This window comes from Rhinolophus hipposideros, assembly GCF_964194185.1.
Source record: "Rhinolophus hipposideros genome assembly, chromosome: 10".
In the NCBI taxonomy this organism is placed as follows: domain Eukaryota; kingdom Metazoa; phylum Chordata; class Mammalia; order Chiroptera; family Rhinolophidae; genus Rhinolophus; species Rhinolophus hipposideros.
Genome location: NC_138056.1, coordinates 35,306,240 through 35,316,705, shown reverse-complemented (window position 1 = coordinate 35,316,705; position 10,466 = coordinate 35,306,240). Strand labels below are relative to the sequence as shown.

Here is a 10,466-nt window from a genome sequence, read left to right as displayed (position 1 = left end):
GATAAACAAGAAACCCAGACGCTGGGAGATGGCACAGTGTAAAGGAGCCCTGGAATGTGAGCCATCAGCCCTGGGTTAGAATCCTGGCTGTGTGCAACTTTCATCACTTTATCTCTCTGTGCACCAGTTATCTCCTCTCTGAAATGCGGATCATCATAGCTCTGACCTTCCTGTGGTGTTGTGGGGACTGGGAGAGATTACAGAGGAAAGAGGCCTGGTACCAAGTGGGCAGGCTACCAGCATTAGTGGGAGCTCAACAGGGGGCTGCTGGGTCCAGTAGCGAAGGTCTGGGCCAGGTTGTGGCAGGAACGCCCCTGCACAGTGGCCTCTGAAATCCCCAATCAGGTGCACAACGACCCGGGGTGCAGCTCCTCCCCCTACACCTGCTCCAGGTCTGTCAGCCTCTTCTTTGCGGGTGAGCAGGAGCTCCGTCTGGCCAAGGAGGTCACCCATGGAGGAATGAGGTAATTATAACACCTTCTGCCTGGAGCTCTCCTACTCCCTTGCCGCTGGAGGATAGGTGAGCACCTACCATTCTCAAACCTAAAGGACATTGTTTTTGAGGGCAAACAGCAGAATTTCCACCATTAGGGCAGGAACATACTGGGTTTCTAATGGTCTGGGTTTGTAGAAATATGAGTCCCTTGTGATTTTCTGGAGCTCTCAGGCCCTGTGGGTTTCCAGAAAGTGGGTTTTTAGGCAAATAGCAGTTTTCCAGATAACTAAGAGTGTACCACCAAAGCATACTTAATTTTTTTTCTTTCGCAATTAGAAGTAAATCTGTCCAAATGGATCATACACAGTTTCAGCCTCAGAGCAGAAACTGAGCATACTGTCACCCTTTTCTGATGACATAGGGTCATTCTGAATGCCACTTATCTGGTACATCAGGGATGCCTGGGGGACCATGCAAGGAATGAGGACTCTTTGTTCCCACACTAAATGGACTGTGGTTCTTTTTTTTTTTTTTTTTTTTTTTTTTTTTTTTTTTTTAGTTTTAGGTGTACAAAAGTATTTAATAGTTAGACATTTATACCCCTCACAAAGTGATAACTCCCCTCACCCATTCTACTACCCCTGTGACGTCGTATACAACCATTACATTTCAGACTGTGGTTCTCGACGAAATCTTTCTTTTATCTCTGCTGTCCTTTCCTTCCCTTGATGTCTGCTGTCACTTTATGTTGCTTACGGAGGGATGGGGGTCTCCCTGCAATGACCCTTCTCTCTATTCTGATTTTCTGCTTCGAATCTGGAAACTGGGTAACCAAGCTTTCTGGGGCTGAGTATAAAATTGAGGGCCCAAAGGTTTCTCTAGTGAATACAAGGCTGGTACATGAATCTTTTGGTATCAGTTTGGTTGGGTAGACACTTCTTTTGTTTTCCTTTCCTGATTTTCAGGTGGATTGAAAGTTGCCATATCCCAGATCGGCTAAGACATACTATACCAATAAAACTGGGAAAGTGGTCAAGTTTGCTGTAGCCCCTTCTTTTCTTTCACGCTCAGTTGTCCTTCCCTCTTGGTCTTTTCTTTTCCCATTCCTTTCTTGCTCCCCATCAAATAAATAAACAAACAAACAAACAAACAAATAAATAAAAATAGATGTCTGCTTATGACATCTTTCCTATTTATGAGAAAGGAGCTGGCAAACTCAGGCATTCTAAGATTTATCCCTGCCAGGGAAACTGAAGTTTTTAAAAGCAATGCTTAAAGTCTGAAGACAAAAGAATCCCTCAAATGATGGACTTCCATGTCCCCAAGCAGTAGGGGAGGGAAAAAGGGGGGTCTCAGATCCCATGGGACCGGTGGCCGTGTGGATGAGGCAGGCGCTGGGTACATGATGGTCCTGCAGGTAGGGCATGGTAGGTCCTTTGGTGAAGGGACTAGGCTACTGGCCGTGGCACTGCAACTCTGAAGCTATGGGCTGTGCCCTGCAGGGTCCAACTGCCACATGCGATGGGGAGTGTGCGTCTGCAGCAGCTTGCTGGCTATGTCCTCGTGCGGCACCAGTCAGCCTTTACACTGGCCTGGGATGGCGCTTCAGCTGTCTACATCAAGATGAGCCCAGAGTTCCTGGGCTGGACTCATGGGCTGTGTGGGAACAGCAACGCCGACGCCCAGGATGACCTGGTGACCAGTTATGGTGAGGTGTTGGTCAGGTGGCCCGCAGTGGGTTTTGGTGGGGGACAGGTTCGGTGGGAGGGGTGGAAGAGGCCTTGGGCCAGAAATCTGGGCTCATGGTACTAAAGTCTCAGTGGAAGGCCCAGGACCCCTTCCTACCAAATGTGTGGTCTCAGTCACCTTCCTAACAATTCGACCTGTTTCCTCATCTGTAAAATTGTTATAATGAGAATTCCTACTAAAGTTGTATGAGGATCTACCAAGCACATTGCTAGGTGGGATTGGCCTGCAAGGTGTGTGTGGTGGAGGGAGGGGCAGGGAGCAGAGTGCCCGAGAGCCAGGACGAGAAAGTGCCCAGCTAGAGCTGAAAATCCCTAGGGAGAAGTGATCAGAGCAAAAGTGAAGGGTGCAGGGCCATGGGGACTCTGGCCCAAAGCAATGACACCTTGGAGCACCCATAACATACGAACACTTTACATGCCTCATCTCATAGAGTCCTTGCAATAATCTCCCGGGGGCATTATTTGACCTATTTCATGCATGGGGAAACTGAGGCTCCCTGTCCAGGCTCACATGCTGTTCTCTTTCGATTGGTGATGCCTCTCCTGAGTTTAGAGCAGTAAGGACCCACTGCAGGGTCTTGAGCATTCTTGGCTATTATCACAAAACACCTTTTTCAGGAGAGTGGCCCCATGGGGGAAATGCCGATTAGGATGGGAACTCAGGTGGGATTCTTGGACTCCTTGCTCACAGCTTGGCCTCTCTTCATCTCCACCTGCCTTCCCTGAGATCCCCCTGGGCCTCCTGCCTCCGATCCCTATCTGTGGTCATGCTGGTTATCCCCTACAGGGAAGCTGACGGATGATGTGGCCGAGTTTGTGCACAGCTGGCAGGAGCTGGCCCCCAACCAGCCTCCAGGGCCCACAGCCTTCTCCCTGCCTCACGCACCGTGCCTGCAGCAGCGCCCGGGAACCATGCAGGTCTGGACTGTGGAGACATTTCCCCCCACCCTGACTCCTTACCCCCAACCCTAGAGCCTGGCTTCGGTTGGTTTTCTGTCTATCTCTCGGAAAGTCACTGGCTGCAGGGCCCAGAGTTGTGCCCATGGCTCCTTTCCTCTCTTCTCTACCCTCCTCTTTCTCTCTCCTGGGCCCAAGGTGGGGTTCCATGTGGAGCTGGTGAAGTCAGAGGGCTATGCGTTGTCCTGCTGGCCCCCAGCTCCAGCTCCCTTGCTCCAGGATGTGTATGACCGGTGTGAGGCACTGCTGAGGCCCCCCTTTGATGCCTGCCATGCCTACGTCAGCCCTCTGCCCTTCACAGCCAGCTGTACCAGCGATCTCTGCCAGTGAGTAGGCAGCCAGGACTGGGGTGGTATTGGATGGTGGGGAGACATCTCCCAGCATTGGGGTGGGGATCCACACATGGGCCACTGAGCCTGATAATCCCAGGCACTGACAGATATGCTTCCCAAAGCTCTGAAATTCTTATCTGCATAGGTGGGACAGAACTTCCCCATTCACTGAGGCCCCGAAATGGGGCCTGACACCCGCTGGTCCATACACGTCAGTGGCAATACCTGGAATAGAGCCCAGGGGTCCTGCCTCTAGTCTAGGGTTCTGTACACCTAGATGCCCTCCCTGGCTCCTTTTCCCCACTGTGTGGAGAGGAGGGTACTCTGAGGCCTGGCTCAGCTGCGGGAGGGCTGGTGGCCGGTTGAGCCTTGCTTCAGTGTGACCCTCGGTTTCCTTGCACAGATCAGTGGGTGATGAAGCCACCTGGTGCCGGGCACTGGCAGAGTATGCCCGGGCATGTGCCCATGCGGGGCGGCCCCTGCAAGGCTGGAGGACCCAGCTTCCACAATGCAGTAGGTGTAGCCTGGTGGTGGGTACGGAGGGTTTCAGATAAGTTCTGTGCGGGGGCTGTGGGTGTCATTCTCACACCTCAGCTCAACGTCCTGTCCTGCTCAGAACCACAGTTTTCAGAGCTTTAAGCCTTGAGGTCCCATCTGCATGTGACAGATGGGGAAACTGAGGCTCAGAGCAGCAGGGACTGGCCGAGAGCCACAGGAGTGAAATGAAGGTGGTTTTCAGAGCCTCCCAGGCTCTCTCCAATTTACTGCTGTTCCCACTGGGACTAGGACCAGGAAAACCAAAGAGCTCCCACCCCAGGGCCTGGGGTAGGGTCTGGGTCGGTCTTGGCAGAACTGGGACCAGTAAGGAGCTGACAGGCCATCCTGCTTCCTTCCTCCCAAGCTGTGCACTGCCAGGAGAAGGACTTCATCTACAATGAGTGCATTGCCTGCTGCCCCGCCTCCTGCCAGTCCCGGATATCCTGCGTGGACAGTGAGATCGCCTGTGTAGACGGCTGCTACTGCCCTGACGGTATGCTGGGGGTGGTCGCTGGCAGCACCTTCCTGGTCTGGCATGGGTGGGCATGAAGCAAGGGCTCATGGGATGCCTGTTTGTGGAATGAATGAAGGAAGGAGCAAACAACTAATCAGTGAATAAATGACTGAATGGCTTCAGGGAGGGGAGGGTGAGCACAGAACTGCGGCGCTTGAGAAGTTCATAAGGGTATTTCATTTCTTCGGGACTGAGCTTTTGAAGGTGTGTAGACAAGGACAAGTCATTCATTCATTCACTCATCATGAGACATTTGTTTCACTATCCAGCCACATACTGTTTTTCATGGTGCATAACTTTGTAGCACACCTATAATGTGCAGGTCACTCGACTAGGCAGGGCGTTGGGATAAAAAAATATAAAAATACATCATTGATTTAGGGATCAGAATCTGGCTGCAGTGATAAAACACTTACATATGACTCTAGTCTAAGCCACAGTGTGGTGAGGACCAGCTCAGGGGTTCAGACAAGAAGAGATACAGGAATTCAGCTGGGGGACAGATGTCAGGAAGGCTTCCTGGAAGAGCTGGTACCTAAACTGGTTCTAGATACAGTGACAGGCTTTCCAGGGGTGGAGAAGAGAAGCCAGTCTGTATGCAGGTTATTTGGGGTGGGTGGTCCTCTGAACAAAGTTCTGGAGGTGGGATTATTTGCTCAGTGGGGAGTCAGATCTGGCCTGAGCCATGGATTTATACAGGAGAAAGTTTGCAAGCGGGATCAGTGGTGAAAGAGCTTGGATGACGGGATCCTTATTACAGGCCCTGGGGAGCTATGAAAGGCGAGTTAAGTGGGCCTTTGCTGTCACCCTAGGGCTGATCTTTGAGGATGGGGGCTGTGTGGCACCAGCTGAGTGTCCCTGTGAGTTCCACGGGACCCTGTACCCAACTGGCTCTGTGGTGAAAGAAGACTGCAATGCCTGGTCTGTGTGCACTGCTGGGGGCTACGGGGGAGGCAGTGACTTCCAGGCTTTCCATCAGGGCTGCCCATCTGGGGTCTGGGAGCCGCAGATGACATGGGGGCACTCACTCGGCATCTCTGAGTCACAGGAGATCTCATTAGCCCTAATCCATAGGCAGAATCTCCAGCACCCATTTTAGAGATGAGAAGACTGAGGGCTGGGGGGCAGGAGCTCTGTGGAGCCTGGCATCCTCTAGCATTATCGCCAACGTGGAGGGGTGAGCCCCTGCCTCTTTGGTCTCTGTTTCAGCACATGCACTGCGGGCAAGTGGGAGTGCAGCACGTCTGTCTGCCCAGGTACGTCTGAGCCCCACCTACCTCTAGTCTCACAGCTTTGGCGGCAGGGAAGCTCTGGGAGGTAGGTGTGCTGGTGGGGTGTGGGGGGGGTCACTCAGTTCCTTTGGGTTGGCCTGCCTCCCGTTGTTTCCTCAGAGCTGCTTTGCCTTATTCAGTGATTGCTCCACTCCCCATTTTTCATGGGGTTCGGTATATCTAAGGGCCTTCCTGAGCTTGAAGGGCTTGGACCAAAACTGGTCTCCAAGCTCAGGGCCTGGTCTCCTGTCAGAGGGAGATGCCCAGGGTGGGCTTGTCTTCCCAGTGAGCAGGGCTTTCAAAGGGCAGGCCAGGGCTCCAAATACGGCCCTGATCGCTGAGGACAGGGTGCTTGCCTCCCCTCCCGCTCAGACCTGCAGGGCAGAGGCCGGCCCCGTGGGGCAGCTCCCATGGGTCAGCCACCTTTCTCTGCCCCTCAGCCGAGTGTTCAGTGACGGGCGACATCCACTTCACCACCTTTGACGGCCGCCGGTACACCTTCCCCGCCACGTGTCAGTACATCTTGGCCAAGAGCCGCTCCTCAGGCACCTTCACAGTGACACTACAGAATGCCCCGTGTGGCCTGGTAAGAGCCAGGGACCGCAGGCCCCATTCAGCCAGCCACCCCCGCTCTCTGCCCCCTAGAGAGGCTGGGGGCTTTAGGGCAGGGCCCCAGGTCTTTCTGTAGCCCACTCACCCTGCTGTCTATTCTTTCTGGGCAGAGCCAGGGGCAGGAGACTGGGTTCTGGCTCTAGGTCACCTGAGAGTCACTTCCCTTTCCTGGGCGTCAGTGTTTTAAAAAAATCTCTAACATGGCTCTGATTCAACTTCATATACTCTGCTTCTTTGGATTGCATCTTCAACACTGTATTCATTCATTCATTCATTCAGCAAATACTTAACATCTACTTGTGCCAGAAGCTGTGTCGGGTCTTGGAAATTGGGATGAATTAGACCCGGCTCTGCCCTCCTGGGCCTTACAGTTTGGTGGGTGATGCAGACAGGTGACCCCATAACTCACTCTGTTATAGGATCTGTGACAACGTGGAGAATACAAGGTAAATCTCCATGGAGGAACTTTGCTTTGTTGTTGTTTTCTCCGGACAGTAGGAGGGAGTGGATCAGGAAAATCTTCTTAGAGCTGTATCAGCTCTGCCTAAGCTGGTCCCTGCTACCTCTTGAACTTTATCTTAAACCAATTTGCCCGGTGGGCTTTGCCCCTCTGATCTTTTATGTCCTTGAATGAATGAAATGCCTTTGTCAGGGAATTTTGTTCAGGCTATTCTCTCTGCCTGGATGTCTCCCTCCTCTTCTCCCTTTGCACAGCTAGCTTATGCAATCTTTAGATCTCAGTTCAAATGTCACTTTTTCCCTGTGCTTCAGTTTTCTGATCTGCAAAATGGGGTTATTAGTAGTACTTGCTGAATAGGATTGCTCTGAGGAATCAGTGAATAAGTATATATAAACAATTAGAACAGTGCCAGAACATCGGAACTCTGTATTAAAGTTAGCTGTTATTATTACTATAATAAGTTGTGGCATTAAGAGTTTTAGTATGTTATGATTATTTTTACTTTATTATCATCTTTCTTGCCTCTGCCGATTAAGTTCTAGCACCCTGCACTGTTGGCACACTGATCACAATCATCATAAACAACTTTGTAATTCCTTATTTACTGTCTGTGTCCCACACGAATATGTGCTCTCCATGGGGGCAGGGACTGTATCTGTCATCGCTATACGATTGTGAATGTCTGCCTGTGGGACGCACAAACGGGCTCAATGTGTACTACCCATTTCAGAGATGAGAACCTGAGGCCCAGAAAATATTAGCTTTTTTCTTGCCTGCCTGTGAGTGAGCCAGATACTCTGCAGGATGTGACATGTGGAAAGAGTTATAGAAACACCCAGAAAAGGATGAGATTAAAGTCCCGGCTTGCAGTCGAGTGGAGCGGCCAGTGTTTCTATGCTAGCCTCTGGGCCATCCAAACTCCATCTCTGTTCTGTGTCACAGACAGCCTGAGAGTTGACTATTGTATTTATTTGCATTACCCCAGCTCTGCCACTAACCTTCTCCAATCTGAGACTCTGCCTTCCCATTCCCCAGATGAAGCCACGTGGTTAGAGGACCGCTAATGCCCTTTGGGACTCTGTCCCTACAAGGAGCCTGTCCCTGGTCTCAGACTGCACTCGAGCCCTTGTTCCTGGAGGGCTCTGTTAGGACCAGCAGGATGGAGAGACTAACTCTGCCCTGTGGGCCTTCTTCTCTGTCCAGAATCAGGATGGAGTCTGTGTCCAGTCTGTGTCAGTGATTCTGCATCAGGACCCTCGGAGGCAGGTGACCCTGACCCAAGCGGGGGATGTCCTTCTGTTTGACCAGTACAAGGTCACCCCACCCTACACTGACGGTACGGCTTTGGTGGACGAGAGCTGGCTGGGAGCGGGCTATGCAGGCTCCTCTGGCCAAACACACTGCCACACGGCCAGGAGCTCATGTTCTATTCTAGTACTGAATGATTCAGCCGGGGGCCTGGTCCCTGGAACATGGACTCTGGACTTGAAAAGTGGTCTTTGTCCCCACCCCAACATGACAGTAGGTGGCATCGCAGTATGATGGCTTCTCCTACTCTTAGTACACGGATGCAGCTGTTTTGCATCCCTTCTGTCACTGTTTATTAATTACTTGTTATACTATCTTGATTCCACCAGGGATTTGTGGTTGCTCATGGGAAGCACATCTAACAAATATGGCAAAACTATTAAGAAATAAAATAACATCAGAAAAAATTCAAAAGGGAAAAAAAAATAGGGGCTTATAATTGAGAGGAGTGGGGATTCAAGGGGTGGGGGGTTGAAGAGGCCGAGGAAGTACAAGCCACAGGGGTATGAAAATCACTAGAGTTGAATCTAAAATTTAAAATTGCTACAATTGAATCTAAAATCACATTGTGAGTTTCCTGGTGGCCCACTGGGAAAAGCATGGGTAGTTACAGAATTCTTCTTTGCTAGAGAAGGAAACATACCGGTTCCATAGGGAGGCAAAGCTTTAATTGGCACTTGAGGCTAAAAGAAATTTTTCAGCGTGCCATGGTAGGTTATTCCTGGATCCCGATTTCATCATTGAACGGGATTTCCTCAAGACTCCCCAAGCCATCTGCTTGGCAAGGCTTCACTCTGGGTTGGGTATGGGGGTCAGAGGAGACCACACAGGTGGTGGTGGTGGTGGGTGGGCGCTCACTGGCCGAACTTCCTTCACTCTCCTTCTGGTTCTGTGCCCAGACGCTTTGAGATCCGGAGCCTGTCCTCCGTGTTCCTGCGTGTGCGGACCAATGTGGGTGTGCGCGTGCTCTACGACCGCGAAGGCCTGCGGCTCTACCTGCAGGTGGACCAGAGATGGGTGGAAGACACCGTGGGCCTCTGCGGCACCTTCAACGGCAATACGCAAGATGATTTCCTGTATGTGTCCCTGCCTGGGAGCAGGAAGGGGCGGTGGGGGCGGGGGGAATGGGTCCCATAGGGCCTGGGATCCAGGAGTGCCACCCAAAACCATCTCCCAAACTCCCATGGGCTCTCACTGTGCCTGACATTGGCCACTGGCTATTTATTTCTCCACATTTAAATTTAAGTATGTTTCTTTAAGGCACTGGTTCAGTCTTCTCTGCAGAAGACTCACCTGCGGTGCTTGTTAAAATGCTGCCTCCTGGGTCCCACTCCTTAAGAATCTGAGTTAGGTTGGGGTCCAAGAATCTCATTTTTAATAAGCGCCACTGCAATTCTGGAATATGAGGTCCATGGACCATATCTTGAGAAATGCCGTTTTATGGTGAAGGCTTAACATTGGTAGACCCGAGGCTGGGTTTCATTGGGCTCATGGTGGTTTGCTTTAATTGACAGTGAACACCTTTAGATGAGTGTAAAACCCAGGGAGCCAGTGATGCCAAAACGCCTGCTTTCTGTCCCAGCAGGCCAATCTAACCCATTCACATTTCATGTCTGGCTCAATATTCAGTGAGCCTCTCAATATTCAGGCTCTTTGGGCCTGGACACAGTTAGGAACTTGGGAGGGAAATGAGAAGAGCTTTTCAGTGCACATACATTTAAAAATGTAGCACATTTCTCTGTCTTGCCTGGTGGGGCTGATGTTCGGTTGCTTGCCACCCTCCTACATGTGAATGCTGGGCGGAGATACTGCTCTGTCTGACTGCCCTGGAGCAGTAATGTGGGTGTGGTGGGGGCCAGACACAGCCTGCCCCCCATGAATGCTGTGAGCTCTCTCCATTCTACCATCTTCTGGTGATGCTCAGGAACATGCTTCTTCCCCTTCCTCTTTTTATTGCCCCCCCCCCCCCCGTGACTATCTCCTGCCTAGAGCAAAGAGGTTTCAGGAACTGCCTAGAAGGAAGTAGAAAGTCACCCTTCAGGATGTTCTCCTTTCTCTCTTTCTGATGTGAAGCTCTGGGGGTGGATGGTGAAGGTGCCGCAGTGTGTGGCCCAATTTGAGCCTTTGGAGCCTGTTAAATGTGGAGTGATGTGTGTGTGTGTGTGTGTGTGTGTGTGTGTGACACAGCCATAATGACATGTGTTTGAATGTGGCTGTGTAGACCCCTTGGCGGTTTGCAGGTCTGACATGTATCTATGCTCGGGTGGGTGCATGTGTGCCTCCGAGTGTGT

General features: G+C 51.4%; 1 protein-coding gene across 1 annotated transcript in view; it reads left to right on the top strand.

The window, feature by feature from the left end:
* Positions 1–5,263: 5,263 nt before the first annotated feature.
* The window catches only part of OTOG (otogelin), a gene marked incomplete at both ends in the record, with an annotated part of 74,923 nt that continues 69,720 nt past the window's right edge, over positions 5,264–10,466 (top strand). The window contains 5 exons of the mRNA XM_081062695.1: positions 5,264–5,445; positions 5,734–5,780; positions 6,236–6,381; positions 8,071–8,174; positions 9,075–9,251. Coding sequence (XP_080918821.1) covers positions 5,264–5,445; positions 5,734–5,780; positions 6,236–6,381; positions 8,071–8,174; positions 9,075–9,251 — 656 coding nt within the window. The remainder of the gene's footprint in view (positions 5,446–5,733; positions 5,781–6,235; positions 6,382–8,070; positions 8,175–9,074; positions 9,252–10,466) is intronic.